The 25,621-nt window shown below is 35.1% G+C and overlaps 1 protein-coding gene across 1 annotated transcript in view; it reads left to right on the top strand.

The window, feature by feature from the left end:
* Positions 1-240: 240 nt before the first annotated feature.
* Positions 241-25,621, top strand: part of LOC136038697 (CCA tRNA nucleotidyltransferase 1, mitochondrial-like) — a 47,761-nt gene continuing 22,380 nt past the window's right edge. Inside the window, exons 1-5 of the mRNA XM_065721998.1 lie at positions 241-353; positions 5,533-5,687; positions 15,199-15,482; positions 20,388-20,514; positions 24,894-25,087. Coding sequence (XP_065578070.1) covers positions 264-353; positions 5,533-5,687; positions 15,199-15,482; positions 20,388-20,514; positions 24,894-25,087 — 850 coding nt within the window. The 5' untranslated portion in view covers positions 241-263. The remainder of the gene's footprint in view (positions 354-5,532; positions 5,688-15,198; positions 15,483-20,387; positions 20,515-24,893; positions 25,088-25,621) is intronic.

Genomic DNA, 25,621 nt, shown 5'->3' with positions numbered 1-25,621 from the left:
TGAAAACCTTCTTTTTCCAAAGGTTCTTTAGTTAATCCTATGAAACTGTGGATTTCGCTTTATTATTGCCTTTTATTCGAATAGATAATCTTAGAAATTAATTTGGCAGTAAAGATTCCTTGTGGGCTGCTGCCAACGACTATGTCGGCGTCATGCCGGTTTATCGGATTCTTCGCAGGCGGTGGGATGCAGAAATATTTTCCACAGCGCGCCGTGCTATCTAGTATGATCTTTTATTTATCTCGTTATAGACAACACAGCCTATGAAATTCAAAATACACTTAATGCGGCATTTTCTGCAAAAACTTTTACCCACTACTGTTGTTCAGACAGCCTCTTTTTCCAAAACTCAGGTAATCTTGATACCAAGTGTATTTTGATTATTGACATAAATTGTTCTCTATAGTATATTCATAGGTTATATTCTAGTAGGACAGGTTAGCCTACATCCTTCAGGCAGGCTATTTAACTTGGATGAAAGACTTCTAGCAATAGAAAGCCTAAACTTTGTTCCAACTACCTAATGTATTTTGATCTTATATGATGCTAGGATACAATCACTTGTCTTTTGAAAAAAAATGCCATAAAAGTCTGAAAACAACTTTTAAATTATACAGTACATACTTAGGCTATTTGTCTTTCCTAAAATTGCTCCAATTTACTTTACCACCACCATTCTCTTTTTCAAAGATGCAGCCCATCTTATATTTTTCTATGTTTTTTTCATAGCCTAAGCTACATAACTCCTTTCTTCAAATAGATTTAGTGGCAAAGATGTAACATCAACAAAATGAAGAAATGGAAAAATGCATAGAGATGCATAGGGTAAAATTCTAGTTAATTGACTTCTTGCTATCTCAGATAGGGTTTAGGTTAGGAAAATGAAACTTTTAGGGATGGGTCTACAGGCTAAAGTATGTCCTGGGAAGGTATTTTAAAGTACCCACCTTCACTCCATCTCCCTCTAGAGGGTCCTGAAATTTGCCTGCATTACAGGTCTATACCTATTGAAATTTGACAAAACAACATTTTACCTTAATTTTCAGTTACTAGTTACTTTTTCTCTGCCTTTAGTTCTGAAAATACAATTCCTGTTATTTGAGCAGAATTTTTAGCCATATTAACGTTTTTTTCAAAATTGAGGATATATAATTTAAAACCTCATAAAATGGAATTGAGCGAAGTTATGAAGCTGAAAACAATTTTGTTGTACTTCAATTAAGCTGAAGATCTATTTTGCAAGGTTTCACTTTTATAACACACATATTTTTAAAGGTCATCAAAGGTCAGGGCCCTCTACAGGGAGAAGGAGTGGAGGTAGTTGCTTCAAAATACCTTCCTGGGACATACATTAGTCTGTAGAGTCATCCCTGAAAGTTTCATTCTCCTAACCTAAACCCTTTCTGAGATAGCAAGAAGTCAATTAACTAGAATTTTACCAAAGCCGGATTTTTTAGTTATTAAAGTGCTTATAGCCCTTTTTAGTTACATTATAGATCAACAATCTGTTCTTGTGAGACATTGTTGATCAATAACCATGTTCTAGTAACCAACAAAAGTTTTGTTGATTATGTTGTTCAAATTTAAGTAGAGAATGTTAATAATAAATATCATAAGAGATCTTTTTTTTTACAAATTCTGAAGACAAAAAACAATTGATACTCTTGACAATGGTAGTAGTTGTAATAGCAGTAGTAGAGTAAAAGTACCAATGATTCAACATTAAAAAAAAATACTTTCTACTCTAGAAGGCATAATTTAAAGACTTTTGGTTTCAAAAGGGTTTCAGTCTGAAGAAAAAATATCTACAAATCTAACTGTTTGATTAGAAGTTTGATGTTTTATCAGAAAAGGGTACAAAACTCCCATTTTCTTAAATCAGAGCATTTTCACCTACAATTTTGACAGAACAAAAAAGTTACTTGTTTTCAATGTATGCTGGAACCCAACTTGAGACATGTCAAAATAATTGGGGAATGCTTGTGGGTGGATTCTAGTGGATTTGAAATGCCTTTTCTTTTTACTTTATTTCTTTGTTTCTCTTCAACTTTTTTCAGTTTCCAAATGTATATAATACTATTTAGATAGTAAAAGCAAAAAACTGAAATAATTACCTCAAGTATAAGGAAGAAAATGGATAATCATATAGAGTGTAAATGTGTGACCAAGTTCTCTATGATATAATGTGTGATATAGGTCTCTTCATAAATGCTATCTGGAATGGTCCACTTTTTTTCAGCTTTAATGGCCCAGCAAATATTTCTTTGTTGATCACAGTTAAATTGGCCATTTCAAAGTTAATCTACCAGTTTAATTCACTTAAAAAAAAATTTAGTTTTGACTATCCTTTGTCTGGAAAGGTCAGAATTCTTGAAGTATGCATGTCCTACTTAAGATTATTAGAAGTTTGTGACACTGAAGAGTTTAACATGTTTTATTAGAATTTTGGATGGGATAGGAATTCTACACCAATCAGGGATGGGTTCAGAGAGAATATTTTGTATTTTACAGCTTGAGATCTATTTGAAAGAAAACATACAAAATTTACTAAGAGAGGGTGTACTTCAAATTTATTCAGTGATAAATGAATTAGGGTGTTGTGATCCACCTAGTCAAATGTTTAAGAATATGAACATAGCATGATGCCAGGTAGCAGTTCCTCAGATGATGGAAAAATCTAGCATCAAATCAGTAAAACTATGATTAAAAAAAATTTCATGTGAAATATTATTACAAATAATAATCATCAAAATCTCTTGTTGAGAAAGTACCCATAAATTTGACAACTATGTTTCATCAGAGGACTTTTGAATTTCAACACCAATTCCTCCTTAAATTTCAACACAAATTTTCAAAAATTTTGACAAGGCTACTACAAGATATTCTCAAAAGAAATGAATCTCATAATGGAAGACGATATTTACATTTGAATTTGGCTAAAGGAGCATTTAGTTGGTCTGGTATTCCACTAAATCAGACAAGCATTTTCAACAATTGGAACATAGTTTTTCTAATATAATATTAGCTGCAATTTTAGCTTCCTTTTTATCAAGAACAAGGCAATATAGCTACATTTTACAGAAGATCAGATGTATCTTAATGCATTGGTGCTGATCCCAATTTTTTTTTTTTTTTGCCAAAAAAAAACAAGTAATGACAGTTTGAATATTACATAGCTAAAAAAATGTTGGGAAATCATTTTGTGTAAAAAACATGAAACCAATTGAATCAAATTCTTTTCTTATCTGGGTGTCTTAGATATAGTGTCCACATTTTGCAGTGTAAAAATATAATGAAGGCTTCAAAGGATGGTGTTCCAAGTCATGACTAAGTAGAGGTATCCTGTTTTGAAGGATAATTTTGATAGTGGTTCTAAAATTGAACTGTCAGTCCATCAGTACATATACCCTAGTAGGAGTAGTTGTGATAGTAGTAGTATTCATATAGTGCCTTTTGGTTAGTTCAACATCCCCTCAATATACCCTCATAATTCCAACTTAAGACCAGGATAAAAAAAAAACAAAACAAGATTCAACATTCCTCCCTTTCCCAACAATAAATTCTTCATGGTATGTAAACACTCCCCAGAACGGTACTCAAGTTGCAACCAGGGGAAACTCAAAGGAGAGGAAAGCCAAAAAATACACTTTGTTGTACAAACCAGCAGGACCTGAAGTTTATCAGTTCAACAGTCCAACCCCAATGGGAAGAAGTACATATGAGGGATGATTGGCAGCTCTGCCTGGATGTCCTAGGTGCCTCTGGTAGCACAGGAGGAACTAAAGTAAGGTAAAGTATGTAAACAATGTGGAAATTAAATAACTTGCAGCACTCATCCCAAGTACTGTGGGGGTCATGTCATAATAACATGGACAATTATCAGACCCTTCAAAAACACTGAACCAAATGGCTAAAACAAAATGAACAAAATCTAAAAATTTTGATTGGATAACTGTGATAGGAGTGCAGCAAGAAGGGGTGGGAAGAAGCTGGCTGCCCTCCAATCACTTTTGATTTTTAAAAGGGAACTAGAACTTTTGATTTCTAGTGATATGAGGCCTTCCCAAAGTTTCTTTAACACCTCTTTCCATGTGAAATGCCTTGGTGAAAAGAAAGAAAAAATGTAAATCATAGTGTAAAATACTTTGGAATGTGCTTAGCATCACCAGGATACAAGGGTGGTGTACAGCTTCTGGAATGGCTGAAAAGGAGATCCACAAAGGCAGTATATAAGATGACAGTAACAAGACTCCCCCCCCTGAATTCATTTGTCAGTTTTTCAAAATATTGGCACTGACAGGAGAAGACATTAAAGGAAGCTGTTCAAACCATCTTATAAAACTCAACACTAACAACCGTTTTTCTCCTGCTGTGTTGTAAACCACTGGTCTCTCAACCAGTGGTAATGAGGAAAAATTAATGGAAAACCAGTAAATGAGGGACAGATATTGTCTGTATATGGGCTGAAAGATTTGTGTGCTGTTTTTAGAGACTTTACCTGTTTTTGCCAATTTGGCAAATTTTCTTCTTCAACCCCATCCCCTCCTCAACATTTATTTACTTGATAACGGACTTATGTCATAGTCCCAAAGAACAAAATTATACATTTTTTATCAAAAAAAGATGTAGTGAAAGTTTTGATGAAAGTTTTTATAGCTAATTTGGAAATTTAAACGAAATATCAATAGTGCTTTTTGCACAAGTCTTCCTGATACTATTCACTGAATGAGTAAACCTTATATTTCATAAAAAAATATGGTGGAATTAAAGCTAGATATGTCACCATAGGCTAATTGATTTTTCTATCTGTGTCTTCAAATTAGCAATGATAAAATAGCACTTGGGATTCTTTTCTGAATAGCATGGATGCACATCAAGCGATGTTAATCTTTTTTATATCATTGACTTAGCTTGACAAACATGTTTTTGTCGTGTTTATTAGGTATATTCAAAAGAACAATAAAAAATTAACTTTAAAAAATGCTGATAGAAGTTAAGAGGGAAGATGAAATTATTGATTTGCAGCCTATAAATATAAACTATTTTGAATGAATCTACTCAGGATATTTCTCTATATTTGTAAAATTGTAAAACACTAGCACTTTACTGAAATACTAGTGTGTGTTGTTAACAAGTCATAGCAGTTATATATGTTAGCAAGTTTGTTAGTGTATGTGAGTATGTCGTCTTATCTGTTCAGCAACTGTATTTTTGGTCATATATTCTGAATGTTTCATCAGTGGAAGTTAAAAACAAAATAAATAACAAAATTTAAGGGCCTTACTTTATGTCTCAATCAGATAAGGTCCCATAGGCAAGGAGAATCTTTCTGTGAGCATTTATATTTTGTTTAGGTTAGGCTCTAATTGCTTGCGAAAGAGCTCATTGGTCAAAACATGAAAAATGTATTTTGATGCCCTATTTTCCCAATAACTGCGAAGAGATTCCTTTGGGCCTTCTGTATGCGGGTTTGATTGTATTTAGTCTGATTAACTGTGGTCACGTGTCAATATATCTATCTTCTTTTTTAAGGTTACATTTCTAAAGAAGCTGAACAAAGGGCATCCTTTTAAAATGAAGATTGAAAGTCCTGAGTTCAAGAGCATATTTACAGAAGAATTGCGATGTCTTTCGAGTATATTTTTAAAACACAAGTTTGAAGTAAAGTTAGCTGGAGGTGCAGTAAGGTAAGGTGTACCCCAGATAGCTATTCTATCTACCTCCAAAGCCAAATTCCTTGGAATATATTACCAAATAGTGGGAAGCACATTGTAATGAGATAAAGTATTGGCCTGAACAATACTGAACCTCTAGCATAATATTTGTGCAGGTCATAGACTTACACAAATATACCACTAAAGCTATCAGGTATTTCACTATGCAGAATATCAAACACAAAAAGTGCCCAATAAAAAACAAAAGACAAAATACTGTAAGTTACATTTTTTTAAGTAGACTTATTGATGGTAAGAAGTCTAGAATAGTTAGCACACATATAACATAGTTCTGCCAAATAACAAAGGATTCAAATAAGACACAAACATGACTGGTCAAACTGAGCAACAATAAATTTAGTTATCAATAAGGAGCAGAATAGATAAGAAAGAGCAGTGAAGTGAGAAACAAATTTTAACTTTTCTTAAGTTTCTCATATTCTTAACAATTTTTATGGCACTTGGTATTTACCAGGTCTGAGAAGAATTTTATTTCCCAATAAAGCAAATGATTCTTCTTTTTAAGTATGGCTTGTGATCTAGGGGTATGATTCTCGCTCAGGGTCTGAGAGGTCTGAGTTTTCGAACCCCTGATCACCCCAAATTTTACAAGAAGAAGATCCAAAACTAGATACGTGATCAATATAGCGATCACTGAAAGCTGGCAGGCATATCAGGGACCCGATCAGATTTAGAAATAGTCGCTTCCCCGATCCGACCCCCTGGGGGAGAGGGGGAGTGGAAGGACTATTAATTCGGAAAAATTAGAAAAATGAGGCATTTTTAACTTATGAACGGGTTATTGGATCTTAAATGAAATTTGATATTTAGAAGGACTTCGTGTCTCAGAGCTCTTATTTTAAATCCTAACCAGATCCAGTTACATTGGGGGGAAACCGGAAATCTTGGAAAACGCTTAAAGTGGAGAGATCGTGACGAAACTTGGTAGGAAGAAGCTTTTGGCTCTTTCGACCTCGCCAAAAGTGCCATATGAGCTTTTGGCTCTTGTTAAAGATACTCGTTTGATTATTTAATGAAAGCGTGAAGACTCATTTAAATTTATGCCGAAATATCTAACCAAAAAATTATGATTAATAAAAGAGTCCCCAAAATCAGCCTATGCAATAATTGGTCAAATGCAACACTTCAGAGTTTTCTTTGTACAGAGCCATTTAGCTTCAGTGTATTATTTATGGTATTTATTTGTTTGTTTTTTTCTGAACATATTGCTTGAAATGGATGGTTTTGTAGGGATGTTAATCCATTGCAAATTGAAAGATCTCTTGTTCTTTGTAAGGATCAAAGGCTATTGGAGGATTTCCGGTCCCTTTTCCATACCCTTTTTGCTATGTTTCCCTCCCTCTGTAACCCCCCGAGACATCTGGTGAATATCTTGAGATAACAATTTATTTTCAGAATTGCTACCTCCAATAAATTTCGCATCGAGGTATTATATGACTCCGCTTCCCCTGTTCATGGGCTGTAAATTATGCAAATTCCCAATTGCTTATAGATAGATTTTATAGTGGAAAAGTGGGGCATGTTTGATCTTTGGTTTCCAATTAGCATGAAACTACCTGGTTATTTGAACCAAGAGTATTTTTGGAGGAGGATGGCAATTTGGGGGTCAGAAATGGGCCGAAACAGTTTGCTCCAGATTAGTTTGAAACTTACAGCAATAAGTCTTGAGCCAAGAGAAGTCTCATGGCCAAAGATTCATTAAACAGTGTGTTTCAGGAAAGAGCCCCCCCCCCAAAAAAAATGGAACCCAATAAAGAGTTAAGTAGGTTTTTTCTCGATTGGCTCTAGACTTATATTATTGAGCCCTTCTGCTAAGAGGGCCCCAATGCAAAAGGAAAAATTGGAGAAAAGTACAAGTTCCCTTGAAAATAGGGCCCTATAATGGGTCTGAAAGCTTTTTCCTCTGAATGGCTTGAAACTTAAAACCATAAGTTCATGGGCAAGGGGAACTTTTTGCGAAAATTAATCTAGTCTGGGGACATGGGCCCCAGTAAGGTCGAATATTTTCCCCGATTGGCTTGAAGCTAGTATCCTTGAGCCAGTGTTGGGAAATACTTAATTAAAAGTTCTTAAGTTATTACTTAAGTAAACAAATTGAGACTTGTACTCTGCTTAAGTAAAAAATTTCTAAAGTACTTAATACTTATACTTAAGTAAAAATTGAAGTATTTAAGGATACTTTAGTACTCAAGTACTTTCTTCAAGGCACAGAAAAATTATACCAGCATGACGCAGGCCTGATACGACATGTTAAGGGAGATGTCTTTGCTGCAAGACTGTTGAAACTGACACAGTCAAAAGTGAATTCTTTGGTACTGGATTATATTTTGGATGGGATGCAACCCCTGTGCACTGTTGAGAAGCCATTGTTCAAAAATCTGATAACAGATCTTGCACCTTATGCAAAGGTCCCAGGAAGAAAAGCTTTAGCTGTGCAAATTGAAGCAAAATGAAGCAACATGTCGTTGACAGCAGACATTTGGTCTGCCAACAACAAAAGCTACTTGGGAATGACTGCACACTTGCTCAACGAGGATTTGAAATGGAAATCTTATGCCCTTGCTTGTTCCCAGTTCAAGGGCTCACACACTTAAGACATAATTGCTGAAAAACTGAATGGCGTATTTGCCAGGTACAAAGTTGCAGTTGATAAAAAGGTACGAGGGGTTTTGACTGATAACACCTCTAACTTTAGCGAGGCATTCAGGGAATATCCGATGGTTTCCATTGAAGATGTTCAAATCAGTGATGAAGAAAATGAAGATGAAGCAGGCCAGAATGGTTCATCTCTTTTACAAGCGTTATAGAGATACTCGATTCTCATGACAACCCCGAGTGTTTCCAACTTCCCCCACACTTCAGGTGTGTCAGCAACACACTCAACCTGCTTGCATCCACTGATGTTGATAAAGCTCTTTGTGATATTGCATATAAGAGGCAGTACCATTCCGCTTTTCCGAAGTGTGTTGCTCTCTGGGAAGCCGTGAATAAGAGTTAAAAAGCTGCTTATGCTGTGAAAGAGGTATATGACAAACAGCTTATAAGACCTGTGGTAACCAGGCGGAACTCGAAGTATGACATTGTCAAACGTTTGGTGGATTGTCAAAAAATTTGAAAGCTTGCTGACGTATGTGATACTTTGCAAAAATCAAGGCTAACTTCTCGTGATGTTGAAATTCTTCAAAAACACATGAAAACTATGGAGCCAGTAGCAGTGGCATTAGACATTCTTCAGGGGGAGGAAAAATGCTATTTTGGTGCTATTTATTCTACAATCAAATCGCTTGAAAGGAAGCTCAAAAAGCTGAAAGATTGCCTATAGTCGGTACATGCTCTACTTGTGGGTCTCGAAAAAAAGATTCCCCACGATCCTAGACGAGAGAGTTCTTCATGCAAGAAACTTTGTTGTTGCCACTGCAAGTCTTCCTATCTTCAAATTGAAGTGGTTTCCTGATAACCAGAAGGATGTAGCAGTGAAACTCTTGGTGGACGAAGCGAAAAAGGTCGAAGATTTCAGAAGTACTGACGAGGCTGATAAAGGAAGATTTTTGTCTGGAGATGAATACTTTGACCTTAGTGATGAAAAAACAACGCGCGATAATTCTGGCAACCGTGGCCGTGAAAACAATTCTGTGAAGATGGATGTTTTGTCATATTTGAATGAGAGGCGAAAGGAAGTATCTGTGCTCAAAGTGTACCCAAGGGTAAGGAAAGTTTTCAGCAAGTAAAACTGTATCATTCCTTCGTCTGCACCTGCAGAACAACTTTTTTTTCGGTAGGTGGTGGAATATTTACTCCAAAAAGAAACATGTTCGGAGACAGTATGTTTGAAAAGCTTCTGCTGTTGAAAGGAGCAAGTAAGAAATTAAGTTAAGTTATGATGAAACTGTAATGAATTTTCTTTGTAAATTATTTTCTTTTTATATCTTAACCACAGTAAAATTTGATTTTTCGTGAAATCAGTTGCTTTTTTCATGAAAACTGTTGGTTTTTCTGAAAAGCGGTCGATTTCTTATCAGAATCTTGCTTATCTTGTCTACTTGGAAAGGAAACTGTTATTAAAGAAGTGTTTTGCGTGTTATTTACTGTAAGTAAAAGATTAGTACTTGAGTACTTAAATACTGTAGTAAAATCAAAATACTTGAGTACTTAAGTACTGAAGTACTTATTCAAAAGTACTTACTACTTAAGTAGATTTTTAGAGAAGTACTTAATACTTGTACTTAAGTAAAAATTTCTCTCTGAGTACTTGGTACTTGTACTTAAATAAAAAATAGAAGTACTTGACACAACTCTGCCTTGAGTTAGTACAAATAGAATATGAAAAAGAAATTTCCATAAAATGGTAGATTAAGATACATGTATATTTAAGTGTACCTATATGATGAGGGCCAGAATGGATTCAGCTTTTTAGAAGAAAAAAACTAAGCAGATTTCAGTCTATTTTAGTGAAAATTCCCCTTTCTGTCCTCCCCGAATCTTATGTTGAAAATATTATTAAGAAATTATTGCACAAAACTACTGTTGATCAAATATTGTAACTGAGTATTCAAATCTTGCTAAAAATTTCAATTATCATTAAACATTTAGTTCTTAAGCAGAAAAACTAAAAAAAAAACTTCACAGATATTCCTACAATTAACTAGTCGACATAAAACTATGTCGACTAAAAAACAAACAAAAATTAGTCTAAGAAGAGGTTTCAAAAAGAAATTTTCAAAAAAGTAATGGAATCTAAAACAGACAGAAATTAAAATGAATATTATCAATCAAGCTCAAAACGAACAGAAACCACCATAAATAATAGAAGTACTACTTTTACCTCGAGTCTTTAAAATTTAGCTTGTGATTGGTGCTTTACTCAATTAAATTGAAAAAAAAGACGTTCAACTGAATATTCCGTATATGAGGCGGCTCCCTGCTCGTCGATGTCCATCTTTCCACGGTAAGTTTTTAAGCACTTTTAGAAAAATTATTTGTTCTAACTAAATGGTCCTTGTGTTTCAGAAGTCATTCTTTAAGAATTTTTGACAAAAGTTCTAATTTTAGCGTAAAGAGCGTGGTATTGAGGAGGAGGTTACCCGTCGTATAAGGAATAAATTCAGTTCGTTTTAAATTTTAATTCTTCTCCATAATTTCAGTTGAAAAAACTTGTTTTGTTTTTTTTTAAATTGAATTTCTTATCGTTTTTCAAATAATGCCTGAACCCCGACTCCCCTCCATGGAAATATCTCCCGAGAAAAATTATTTCTTGGAAAGTTCCCCCGCGTAAGTCGCTCCTCCAGGGAAATTGTCCCGTATAATTCCATCCTCGCTGTAAATTCTCCCCAGAAAGTTTTCTTGCTCACGATTCCACCTGAAAAATTCTCCTTAACATGCTCTCGTTTGAAAAAAAAAAAAAACACTCGATTGTATTTAATTTCTTATCTGTATTCAATTTATACCGGAAATCACCCCTATGTGGAACATTTTTCACGGACCCAACTCTTCCGATGGGAAGTTTCTTCGGCAGAGAATTATTCCTGCTGGTAATTCTAAACGGAGAATTTCTCCCACGGAAAAGGAGGAAATTTTGTATATGAATTCTAGCAAATTTCCCCCGGTGTAAAATTACCTCCTGAATGTTCAACCCCTGAAATTTCCTCCAAACAGATACTCCTCCCCATAGAAAATCCCTTCCGAAAAATATCCCTATACTTCCCAATAGCCGATCCTATATGCAAACAATCAACAAAGTTAATAGTTTGCAGCCCTCGGGGCTATAAGGAGGGTCAATTTATCCTGAAAGACACAGTTATTAAATCTAAACTCAACAAAATGGCTGTCGGAAAATTTCGACCAGACGACTTTGAGCAAAAAAGAGGCATTGAGGGGTTAGCTGCCCTGTAATATATTTAGTCACTTATAAAGGGCATCAGAAGTTATGATTCCTAATTTAATGAGCCCTCTGCCGATCTTCTAGGATAACTGGTTTGATACGATAACCCCTGGGAAAACAAACAAAAAAGAAATTAAAACACATCCGTGATCTCTCTTTTGACAAAAAAAATGCAAAGTTTTCTATTTTTGTACTCTATTTCTTAGTTTCCGTTACTATTGAGCCGCATTGTCTCTTACTTGCAGTTAGTTATCACAAACTGATTAAAAACAAAGTGTGTTTGTTTTGGTAACAGTTTCTCGTCCGTCATTATGATATCGAATAATCTAAAATTCTAACACTTTCAGAATAAGTTTTATTTAGTTATCAATTTTCTGTTTGTTTGATTCAAATGAAATCAAAAGAGAGTGTTTTAACAACAAAAAAGTGTCTTTTTAAAATAGTAAACTGAATTAGAATTTAATATTGTAGTGATTCTAAGAATTTCATTTTCTTTGTTTTAATCTTGATTATTACTGTGATTTTCTTTGCTTTTTTTTCTTGCCAAGGTTTCGGCAAATAAAACGTTTTAATGAAGTGCAGATGGGACATTCAGGTTTTTTAAAGGGTTAAGAGGACTACCTAGCCCTGATCTTGTTTGGATTAGCGTTTATTTGTAAAACTTGATTTGCCTCGTGATATTACCTTCCTAATTTTATTTGGGGTATTTCCTGTTTGCTTCAACTTTAACTAGGTTCTTCATATTGGTTTATTTTGGTTATAGGATCATCTATTCATCTGCTGTATCTGTTATTTTTGTATTTGATGCGATAATTCATTTTGTTTCTGTTCGCTTTGGATTTAATTTTTTCAGTCTTAGTAAATTTTGTTCGTTTTAAGATTGGATTGTTACATGACTTTATCTAGGCTTGTTTCAGGTTTCAATATGGCTCTTTAAAGTGATTAAATGAAAAAAAAACAAGTTTTTATACTGAAAGTAAGGAGCGAAATTAAAACTTGAAACGAACAGAAATTACTCCCTATATTGAAGGGGCTTTTCCCTCCTCAACGCCCGGCTCTTTACGCTAAAGTTTGACTCTTTCTCTCAAATTTATTTTTTAAAACAGTAAAAAACTTTGGCGCAAAGAGCGGGGTGTTAAGGAGGGAAAATCCCCTTTAATATACGGAGTAATTTATGTTCATTTTAAGTTTTAATGTCGCTCCTTACTTTCAGTTAAAAAAAACCTGTTTTTTTCATTTAATTTCTGAACGTTTTTGAATTAATATGTTATTTTTATTTTGGCTGTCCGCACATGAATAATTAACGAAATTTGCATATTAATTTTTTTGGCTAAATGGCTTTCTCCTTTCTCTAAATGGCTTTTGATTGAAAGATTTTAGAAGAAAAGGGGTGAAGGAGGAGGCGTAGTTGCCCCCCAATCTTTTGGTTACCTAAAAAGGCAAATGGAGCTTTTAATTTTATACGAACGTTTTTATTTGTAGAAAATATACGTAACTTGCGAATTAACTTACATAACGAACTTCTATATTTGTATATTTTTATTATGTATATGAGGGGGTTTCCCCCTCGTTAATACCTCGCTCTTTACACTAAAGCTTAAATTCGGTTCCAATTCTTTAATAATAACCCCTGAATCACAAAGGCCGTAGAATAAATAGTTGAAATTACTAAAAACATTTAGCGTAAAGAGCGAGGTATTTAGGAGGACTTAAACCCCACATATGCGTAATAATTTCTGTTCGTTTTAAGTTTTAATGCTACTCCTTACTTTCAGTTGAAAAACTTTTCCATATTTATTTTTTAATTGTTTTGTTTTTGTTTTAAATTGTGCTAGAATATCCTGCGCTCCCTTCGTGGAAATTATCTAATCCCATGACAAATCTCTCCATTGAAAGATCTTCCCATGTTACTCCCTCCCCTCAACCCCCCTCCCAACCAAAAAAACCCCTTGAAAATGTCTGTACACTTCCCAACAACCATTACTATACCTAAACACTGGTCAAATTTTGTAACTTGCAGTCCCTCCCCCCCCGGACAGTGATGGAGTAAGTCGTTCTTAAAGACATTGTAATTAGGTTTTTTGACTATGCTGAAAAAATGGCTATCTCAAAATTCTGATCCGTTGACTTTGGGAAAAAATGAGCGTGGGAGGGGGCCTAGGTGCCCTCTAATTTTTTCAGTCACTTAAAAAGGGCACTAGAACTTTTAATTTCCGTTAGAATGAGCCTTTTTGCGACATTCTAGCACCATTGGGTCGATTTGATCACCCCTGGGAAAAAAGTAATAAAACAAAAAATAATAAACACGCACCCGTGATCGGTCTCCTGGCAAAAAATACGAAATTCCACGTTTTTATAGATAGGAGCTTGAAACTTCTACAGTAGGGTTCTCTGATATGCTGAATGTGATGATGTGATTTCGTTAAGATTCTATGACTTTTAAGGAGTGTTTCCCCTATTTTCCAAAATAAGGCAAGTTTTCTCAGGCTCCTAGCTTTTGATTGATAATACTAGGTTTGATTAAACTTATATGTTTAAAATCACCATAAAAATTTGATTCTTTTGATGTATCTATTAGCATCAAAATTCCGTTTTTTAGAGTTTCGTTTACTATTGAGGCGGGTTGCTCCTTACTACAGTTCGTTACCACGAACTGTTTGAAGATAAAGGAACACCTTCTCTGTAAGCGAAGGCTCTATTAAAAGGCAAAGTAAAAGTGGAACTGTACTCCAGCTCTGGAGATCCTCAATGTTTACTATGGTTACAGGTAAAAAGCGTGTTCAATGTCTTTTAAGTAGCTTTTCACATTGTTTTTAGTAACCTGAAAGGGGTCTACTATCAAGGTATATCTTAGTCCAGGATACAAACGGTGAAGTTTGGCTTTTCTGCCGAGAATTTTTTTTACTCTCTCGCAAGCATTGTGGTTGTTTGCAGATTTGAACTTGTTCTCATAGAACTCAAAGTTCTTCAGTTTTAATCTATGATGGCTGCTCGAATCTTTGTGTTTATTTTCGGTTTTATCCGCCTGTTTATGTCCCTGCTTTCTCAGTCCTCCTTGTTGAAAACTTGTCTTTTTTGGTCATATCGATTGAATTTTTGATCCGTGATACACAGCTCCTCTTTCCTAGGTTTGTGAAACAAGATTTCGTTAGCTGTACCTAAAGTATCTGTGTTCAATTTTTTGACCACAATGTCAAAGATGCCAATGGCTGAGGTCGTCAAAAATGACTCATATACGTTGCTGGGACATTTTTCTAATGGCAACTGGAAAGTTGAAACAGTAGCGAGTCCTTTTAGCTTACTGTTTAAGAATCATGGGGTTAATTCTTCTTTTGGAAAAAGATTTTTCAGTAGGAGATGTCTCAGTGTATTCACATTGACCTGATGTAAAAAAACGGGTAATATTTTATGATATTAAAAACCATGTTATTAATTCATCAATAAATATACATCGTTTAGCTATTTATTTTAAATAGACAAGACAAACGTGGGATGTATTAATTAGAGAATTGTAAAAAAAAAAAAAAAGTAACTGCTTCTCTAAAAAATTATTTTGTCGGATGCTAGCCTTCTATTTAATTCTAGGGATATTTTACTCGGTCACCGACCTCATGATTTGGATTTCGCGACAACTGCCACACCTGTTCAAATGAAGAAGATGTTTGACGAGGAAGGCATTCGAATGATTAATAATCGTGGTGAGAAACATGGGACAATAACAGCACGAATCAATGACAAGGAAAATTATGAAGTTACTACCCTGAGGATTGACAAAGTGACTGATGGAAGACACGCAGAAGTTGAGTTTGTTACAGATTGGGCTCTTGATGCTGGAAGAAGAGACCTTACGATCAATGCAATGTTTCTTGGTAGCTATTGGGTCTTTTTTAAATTATTTTTGCTAAGAACGTAAAGCTAAACTTGCGAGTAAGACGCTTATAAATAAATGTGGGACAATGCCAAAAAAATCCGATATTGTTCCAATTCATGCTCCTGATCCCGATATGATACCTCAATCTGATTCTTACTTAAATTCAGTGTGCTGCCAATTTATTGTATTTACACAATTCTTTTATGGACCTGACTGCCTTTATAATGTTATATAGGTGCCGGTTATGATGTCAGGATGGTAAAAACTACGAGTTTGATGTGTTAATAGTCGAATTGTTTTTTTTTACTGTCGCTTTTTTTTGGCAGGTTTGCGTCTGTTGAATTTCTTTTAACGTTATATTTGCCTATCATAGAGTCTAAATTAGGACCAAGCCCGTAGGACTCCTACACAAGACCGTATCCAGAGGGGCTACTGAATTAGAGGGGACCAGATTTACCAACAACCCAAGTAGAAGTTTGTCATGGCCCACGGGCATCTGGGATCCCGCTAAAGTTGATTTTTATACTATATAGTAGGAATTTCAAAGTCGCTTTTCACAAATTCATTTCAATTCAATAATTTTATTTCATCTAAGTGTCTATAAAAACAACACTAAAGGGGAAAAAAACAAAGAAAAAGCAAAATGCCGAAAAAATTGGTTAGCAGGAATCATGAGGCTTCCACAGCTTTTGCTAAATTGGCAATGGAAGGTGTAAGAGAGGGACACATAATGTACCAACAAGCTCATTATCTCATCCCAGTAGACGCTCACGGAACAGAAAACACGTATGTAAATGTAGCTGGGTAAACGTTGGCAAACGAAACTCAGCACACAGTTCAGTAGTATTAACATAAAGAGGCAGTTCACGCAGGAAACTTAAGGTATCATTGTACGCAACTTTAAGTTCACATCAACCATAAATGGGACAATAAACAAGAGACAACCCGAAAATCAGTATTGACGTCATCGACGCTAATGCTATTGGCCGAAAATTATCCGCACAACCAGAACAATGCATACGGTTCTTCTGTATTGGAACCAGATAACTATCATTAAAGACTCGAGAACTATTCCATGAATAACAATTGAACAAAAAACAATTTCAAGATACAGAGAAACAATTACCGCACAGTTTCCTAAATGGTTTAAAAATATACCATCAGATCCGCCGTCAGAATTGGACTTTCAAATAGAATGGTTGTTCCTAACAATTTCCTGTCTAACTTTAAACAAAATTAATCACAATAGAATTGAAGATCCGTTCAAAATAATCCCTCCAGAACAGATTTACTGATCGAGGGGATGAATTTCCTTCAACCACCGGAAGGAGGGAGCTACTTTTACGATTCTAAGTAGGAATATTTGGCCAAAATACCCCAAATTTCTAAAATAAATTGGCAGCAAGCTGATTAGCGCGTTGCACCCACAAGAGTGCAGTCCGAACCTGCGATTTTCAAATCCGACGCGTGTAATATAACAAAAAACAAAAAAACACCATTATGACATTCTTCTTAGATCCTCCGGAGAAGGGCTTTACATACAGAGACTAACACAGCACTATAAACTTCTTTTGAAAAATCTGAGACTTATCAGAAAGAACAGTAGCTAACGCGACAGAAATCATTTTAGCATTATGTAAATTGGAAACTGTCGTTCTGTGAGATTTTTAAGAGCACAGACGGTCATGGCATTTGGTAATCGCATCGTCTATCATTTAATCTATAAGGAGTTCGGAAACCGCAGCATTAAATGTTCGAGCAGCTGAATTCCAGGTGCACCATTCCTGTGTAGTTTCAGAAGGTTGGCACTGATAGAACCTACAATAGGAACAAAAACATACTTTAGATTCAAAGCACACGAGAGAGGGAAGTGATCAGACTCAATAATATCATACAACACCCGAACTTCACAGACGCTTGGAAGCAGAGATTTTGAAGCAATGTAGTGTTGTTATGCTAAAACCTAGAAGCTTACTAGTTAATCAATAAGTGAAACTATCCCTGGGGAAAAGCAAACTGTCAACGGTCTAAAAATCATTATTGCCGCAAAAAGAAACAAGTTGATCACTAAAGGGAATATTCGACGGGAGTCCTTCACAGAGCCAGTTAGGGATCGTGCTTTGCCACAATTTACACTGTTGGGTCTTTCGTAGAACTAATGAAACAGCGCAGCCGTAGACAAGAACTTTAGGAACAGATTTCAGAACTCTATCTAAGTAGAGACTAGGCAACTCAAACTCGAACGAGAAGTAAGTCATATTTACCCTGAAACTGCTCGCATGTCACTTTGGATTTTTTGGAAAAAAAATTTCTAAATTAATCAGCAGAAGTATCTGAGTTAGCTTGACAGGAGTAATTCGGAGGTCCGAATAGCATCAAATTTTTTAAATTTGGGACACTGACTAGTGCATATTATTCTCTTACCACGAAACAAAACTGGACTTCAATTGATGTTCGACCTTATTATTGGTTGTAAATTGTGCACATAGTCAGCACTTTGTACTTAGAGATCTGAAATGCACAACTTCAGACCTAAGTTTTAAAAACAATCCTTTTGGACAGATCCGAGGGCAGATTGTTGCGGTAGTTTGATTTATGACCCAAGTTTCGATATTAACTGATAGCGAAGAGTCAAATAGATAAAGATAATTTTCGATTTAGAATTTTTCAACTTGCCCTTGCCATTATCATAGGACTAGGGTCAGTTTTCTTTTCAGTAATTGATTTAACGCCCAGATTGGTTGTAAATTGTGCATATAGTCTTCACTTTATACTTTGGGATCTGAAATGCACAACTTCAGACCTAAGTTTTAAAAACAATCCTTTTGAACAGATCCGGGGGCAGATTGTTGTGGTAGTTTTATTTATGACCCAAAGTCAAATTAGTTGATGCAGCAACATCAGGGCCGTATCTAGGGGAGGGATTATAGTCTGACCCCCAGCCATCCGCTCCTTTCAAAAAAGTATTTTTCTGTGACTCGTAAATTGGTCTTAAATATACGGGTAAAAAAAAACTAGGTTTTAAACTTGAAACCTAAATGGGAATCTCTAAGCTATTGCTTCCAACAGTTCATGTATTGTGTAAAACATTATTATTTTACGCTTAGAACTAATTGCTACGAGCTAAGAGGAAGTGATTATAAGATGCCTTCTGTGCTTTTCCAGTAAATGGGAAACCAAAGTTGAAATTTCAGTTGAGCTGACTGACTCATTTCATCTGGTTATCTTATTTTCTTTCTAAAGACACTTTTTGCAGATTCTGTGTTTTCGAAGAAGCAGATTTTTTCATTCGAAGAAGCTAGCAAAGGTAAATAGTGCTACATCGTCAGTAAACCCTTCTGAAACTGAGCTTTTCAGAACCTGAGAAAGGTTTAATCAAAATACATAAAGATTTATTATTTAATGAAAATACCAAAAACCATATATTTCAAATTCTAATAGGAGGTAAAAATTGGGGAGAGGGTTAAGTATCCCCTCCAATTGACTCCACTGTCCCCCTCCTGCTTTGGGTCACGTTTTCGTTTATGGGACACTATCCCATGACCATTTTGCTGTCCAGTGGTTTGTCACAGAGGTTGCAAGTCTCCATAATCTGACATCTTGTTTGTGATTAGGTAAAGGATTCGTTAGTTTGAGTACCCCGGGCACAGTGCTTCCGTTGTATCACTGGAGAAATGCAAAGATTAATAAAACGTTTGAATAATATTCGAAAAAGCTAAAGTAGCGTAAAGCAATGGGATGATAATGAAATACTAACCAAAAGAGTGAAACAGAAAATTGAATATTTTATTGGTAAAGAATGGTTTATGCTGGGCTTTTTTTAAATTTCAGCGAAAGAACTATCGTAGCTTTTAATGAAAGGTTGAAAATACACAGCGTAGTTTTGGAAGAGCCTGAAGAGAATAATCGACGGTGATTGGAATGCTTGGGATGAATGATAATTGGAATGAACTTATTCATTCATCTTTTGATTAACGACGCTTCTAGACTACAAAGGCGCTTGAGTCAAGGAAAGAAAGTCCTCTCTCCTTCAGAAAAATTAGTGGCATAACGATACACTTTAGTCTTTTGACCCATTCCTCCTCAGAAAAAATCTTTCTTTTAATCCTCTGTAATTTTGTAGCAAAGTAAGTAAAATCGCTGTAAAATCTTACTGTTTTGTGCCTCAATTTGAAGATCCCAATTCCTTTACTTAATTGTGTGACATATGGGAGGGGGGTCATCTACATACACGATGCCGTTGAATATTCATATCTAGGCTGAGGAAATCAAATATATGTATCCGCAGAATGGTTCTGTGTTTGTGTATTAATTTAACTGATGATGAGAACTGTAAAAGACCCTTAGCTATGGGTTTGCTGTGTTTGTAAGGAATATTGATCTAAAATACGGGTTTTAAATAACGATTTAAATACATTAAAATTTAAAGATTTAGTACGTTATATCTTAATTTAAACGAAAAATAACTACGGGCTCACTGTTGCATTTTGCGTTAAAACTGATTTTCTCTTTACTGTTCACCCTAGAGTTCTAGACTTGGATGGCAATTTAGTTGATAATTTTGGTGGATATGAGAACTTACACTAATTTTACGTTGCATTTACTTACGTTACTTACGTGGCATTTGACGTTAAAACTGATTTTGTTTTTACTGTTCCCCTTCCCTAGACTTGGATGGCAATTTAGTTTATTATTTCGGTGGGTATGAGGACTTACGTTAATTTTACGTTGCATTTACTTACGTGGCATTTTATGTTAAAACTGATTTTGTCTTTAATGTTCACCCTTTCTAGAATTGGATGGCAATTTAGTTGATTGTTTTGGTGGGTACGAGGACTTACTTTAATTTTACGTTGCATTTTACGTTAAAACTAATTTTGTCTTTATTCTTCACCCTTTCTAGACCTGGATGGCAATTTAGTTGATTATTTTGGTGGATATGAGGACTTGAGAGACCGCCGCATTAAATTTGTTGGTGACCCAGCTCAGAGAATACAAGAGGATTTTTTAAGGATTCTGAGATACTACAGGTGAATCATTGTTTCCAATATCTTTCCATAAAATTTTAAGTACTGTATAATGCCTTACGGTACTGCTGACCCAGCAACTGTGATAGCTTGTTCTGGCTGATATCGCTACCAAAACAGTAGAGGAATCCCAACCCTCACTGGGGTTGGATCCGGTATGGATCCCTCAACAGGCAAAACTTTGACATTTACTCTTACTCTCCAGGAAATATGCCTGTGATTTGACATTCTCTCCGGTAGATATCCAGATTAGGATAATTTTTGTTCTTCCTCCCTTCCACAGGTTTCAGGTTGTGTCTGTACACCAAACATCACGATTAAGAATTTATTTAGTTCTCACGACGTTTAACAATCCTCTAGCACTCCTTTCTGGTTTTACTCATTTAGTTTTTACCTTTCAGGATTTCTTAATTCATCTCTATCAATATATGTTATCTTTATATTTATTTTATTTTTTTTCGTTTTCGTGTTGGATTTTATAATAATATCCAGTTGTTTTAAATTTGAACTATAATATGACTTTATTTTTGATCGTGTCAAATTTAATAAAACATTTAACTTTTCTTTGAAAAACTTATTTTCAGAATTTTTGTTTAATTAATTTTTGTTCGTTTTTGTTGGCTTTTTGAAGTTTTATTATTTTTTCATATAGTGAATATTTATCCAGTTTTTCAGGTTATAGGCTTAAGAACTAAAATTTTCGATTCTATTTTAAGTTTTAAAGTTGCTTAAGGTGATCTGAGCGTTGGCTTTGATTTTATTTAATATAATTATTATATAAATTTATATAAAGTTACTATGTAAAATTTCCTTCAATTTTAAATAAAGGACTGGAACGGTTCTTGAACTAAGATTTTGATTCAACAGCAATTTGAAGATAAGACACTTGAAAGAATCCTCCTGGGAGTCTGTTCCAAATATTATAGATGAATAAAAATATAATATGGGAATGAATGAAAATCAGAGACGTCGCTTAGCTCTCCTTATTCATGACCCTTTAAACTCCTTTATTTGTGACTTTGACGTGAGTGTTTGCTAGGTGTGGCGTGGAAAAAAATATGATTGTGACAACCTAAGCAAACCTAAGCTGGTTGAGCTCGTTGACATTAACATATTTCTAAACATTCCCTGGAAGCTCAAACTTAATATTCTAGCCGTTTTTGCGATGTTTTACATAAGCCCTTTTGGCACCCTAGATGCAAATAGTGTCTTTTGATTTATATCAACCTATCTATCATCATTCCCTGAAAGTTTCAACTAAATGGCATTAGTCGTTCCTACGATATCACAGATACAGCTTTTTGACAACCGGGATGCACATTGTGTCTTTTGATTAAGTCCAACATCCTCTCAACATTCCCTGAAAGTTTCAACTTAATACACTTAACTGTTCCTGAGATTTTGCACACATCATTTTAGGAACATGGATGCACATAAAATCTTTTGATTTAGTTCAACCTTCTCTTCAACATTTCCTGTAATTTCAAGTACATTTCATTTGCCTTTCTGAGGTACTGTAGATGCATCCTTTCGGGAAGTGGGATACACAAAGTGTCTTTTTATTAAGTTCAACATACTCCTCAACTTTCCTAGAAGTTTCAACTTAATACCCTTAATTCTCTTTGAGAGATTGCAAACAGCATTTTAACAAACTCAATGAAAATAATATCTTTTTATTTACTTCGACGTCCCTTCAACATTCCCTAAAAGTTTCAACTAAAAAGGCTACTACCACCCGATTCTGAGATATTGCCGACAGGTCCTTTTGACAAGTCCCTCAGTATTTTCTGTAATTTTCAACTTAACACTCTTAACTGTTCCTGAGATATTACAGATATGCCATATTGGCAACTTGGATGCGTATGATGTCTTTTTATTTAGTTCAACATCCCAATTGACATTTTCGTTAAGTTTATACGAAATACCCTTCTCCTGTTGTTCTTGAAATACTGACAATATGCTGTTTTGACAACCTGGAAGCATATGGTGTCTTTTGATTGGTTTAACATCCCCCTTAGCGTTCTCTCGAAGTTTCAACGTATTACCTGTAGCCGCTCCTGATCTCAGTATAAATACATCCAGATGCGCCCTTTTGAAGACTTGGATTAACCCAATGTCTTTAATTTAGTGCAACTTTCCCTGGAATTTTCAACTTTCAATAAATTTTCTACCTTCAATATACTTAGGCATTCGTCAGATGTTGCAAATAAGCCCTTTTGACAACCTGGATGCACCATGCCATTTATGGCACCATGCCATAAATTCGTTTGATTTAGTTCAATGGTTCTAGTTGTAACAGTAAAAATAGCTGTAATCTTGGCTGTCACATTCGCTATCGCAGTAGTAATAGCAGTGCTAGTAGTAGTAATGGCAGTCACAAGTTGTCACATTAGTCACAAGTACACCCGTGGTTGCAAGTTGTTGCAGTCGCAAGCAGTCACAGTCGCAAACCAGTTGCAATTGCAGTCGTATTTTGCCGCAGTAGCCGTCAATAGTAGTGACAGACAGGTAGTCGCATTCCAGGTCATAAGTAGTCGTAGTGGAAACCGCAAGTAGTCACAGTTGCTAGTAGTTGCAGGTAGTCATAATCGTAGTCACAAATGTTCGCAATCGCAGTTGGATTTTTATAAGTAGTAGAGCCCCTGAAAGTTTTAAGTTAATAACCTTAGCTGTTCCTAAGTTATTACAGATCCGTCTTTTTGATAACCTGGATGCACATTGTGTCGTTTGATTTTGTTTGAAGTTATTTGAAGTTTCTCCTTTGTACCGTTAGCCCTTTCGGACACACCCAGGGTCAAACATGTCCAATTTCCCAATTACAAACTCTGTATGTAAACAATGGACACATTACATAATTTATTACTCTTACCCCTGATCTGGGAGGGGGGCATGTCATTTCCGGTGGCATAGTTTGTAGACCTTTTGGCCGTATTGTACAAAATACCTTTTCCAAAATAGTGATCAGGGCTTTGGTGCATATGACATCTAAACAATGTAGTAAAAGGCAAATAACATATTTTACAGCCTTTTCCCCGGGGGCTGCAGGGGTCTTGGTATCCCCGGGGGCATAGATATTAAATTTTTTGACAATTTTGAACGACGTGTTTCAATGTTTCGATCAGAGTTGAGGCAGGGTATTTAAAAGGGCAGGGGAGCTCGTTGTCCTGTCACCACTCTCAAACATCCCTCTCAACAAGCCCTAAAGGTTTCAACTTAACACCCTTAGCTGTTCCCGAGCATGCACGTAATGTATTTTTGGTTTGTTCAATTTCTTACTCAAAATTTCCTAAAAGTAGTCAAAAATAAAAGGCGTCGCAGTCCCAAGTAGATATAGTCGTAGTAGCAGTCGTGGTCACAAGTAGTCGTAGTAATAATAGCAGTAATAGTGGTATTGGCCCTGAAAGTTTCAAGTTAATACCCTTAGTCGTTCGTAAGTTATTGCAGACACGCCTGTATGATAACCTGGATGTACATAGTGTCTTTAATTTAGTTCAACATATTCCTCAACGTTCTGAGAATCAAAACAAACTAGTGCGAAATACTTTTTTTATTAGCAAGAGCGTTTTTGTTTGTATGCTTGTATTATTTTTAGTTTGTTCTTTTTTTATTTTAGTTTTGCTACATGCAACTGTTTCTGACCGTCCTGATTTTAGATTTTGGAGCGATCGGTATAAATGTCAAGCATGATATTGGTCGTGTCATTTTAAAGTTAAAAAGGTGATCGATGTCCTTATTGATCTCTTTTGCCGTGTCCTGAAGGTTTCTAAATGTCCCTATTTCTGTAAAAAAAAAAAAAAAAAAAAAAAAAAAAAAAAAAAAAAAAAAAAAAAAAAAAAAAAAAAAAAAAAAAAAAAAAAAAAAAAAAAAATGCAATCTGTATTTTGACTCCAAGTTCTGTTTAGATGCACGGATGCTAAAGGAGGAAGAAAAGGATATTCTAGACGCTGTTTTTAGGAAAAAATTATTTGACTGTCACTTTAGAAAAGGACGAAAGAATAAACAAACGCTACTCTGCGAATGAAAAGGTTCGAGCCCTTTCAATATTCATGTCGACCCTAACGAAGTTAAAACGGTTTAAGTATGTCCTTGTTTTGTTCAAAAACTGAATCCTTAGGATATTGTTTTTAAATGGAAAAGAAAATCAAGACGCCTCTAATTAGTCTTGCATGACATCATAGAAATGACCTAAAAACCTTGATGATTTTGTTGGAGGTGGCTAAAACTGGAAGTTTAAAGAGGGTTGGCTGTTGGTTGAGGGGCCTTTGTGAATTTGTGGGGTGACTTAATCTTGTTACGAGTCTTTTTTAGGAGTGTACAGGCGGTGAATTTTTGTATCATAGCAAATAAACAAAGGTATTAAACCACTCATCTTATTGTTTCAGATTTTATGGAAGATTTGCACACTGCGAAAATTCTCATGATTTGGAAACTATTAAAGCTATTCAAGATAATGCTGAAGGATTAGAAGCAATTTCCGGTGAACGTATTTGGGTTGAGCTTCGTAAAATACTCTCTGGAAGATTTAAGGTTCAATTAGTCCACAGAATTATTGAAGATGGCGTAGCCGTGTACTTAGGTAAGTGTTACTAGCAAAACTACAGTTGAAGTCAAAACATGATTGCAACGAATTTCTAAATATAACGATTTGTTGACAACTTTTAATGAAGACAAATTCAGAGGTTTCAAAGTTTACATTAGACTATCTTTAAAAGTGAAGAAGCTGAAGTCATAAATTTGTACTGCTCTCATTCAACGGGTGTTTGCTAATTTTTTTTATTCCAGAATGAGGGAAAAAGATTCATGTTTTAGCATATTCAACATAATATATTTAACTAGCTAAAATAAACAAATTCATGGTATTTCAGTACATTCGTAGAATTTGAAAAACTAGCGCTTTGCTCAAACACAAAACAATATATTATTTAACTAAATAATCCGCTTTAGGACGTGATTTGCAGTAGAAAAATTGTGTGTTTTAGGATGTGTTTGTACGATTGGAATTCGCTTAATTTGATACGAATCGTTTATTATATTTTGGAGACAAGTCTGAAGTGAATGTTTCTGGCTAGTAACCTTCAATATATTCCATATCTGGAATATAGTAAAAAAT

Source organism: Artemia franciscana, chromosome 18 (genome assembly GCF_032884065.1).
Source record: "Artemia franciscana chromosome 18, ASM3288406v1, whole genome shotgun sequence".
Taxonomy (NCBI): domain Eukaryota; kingdom Metazoa; phylum Arthropoda; class Branchiopoda; order Anostraca; family Artemiidae; genus Artemia; species Artemia franciscana.
This window is presented reverse-complemented; position numbering and strand designations above follow the sequence as displayed.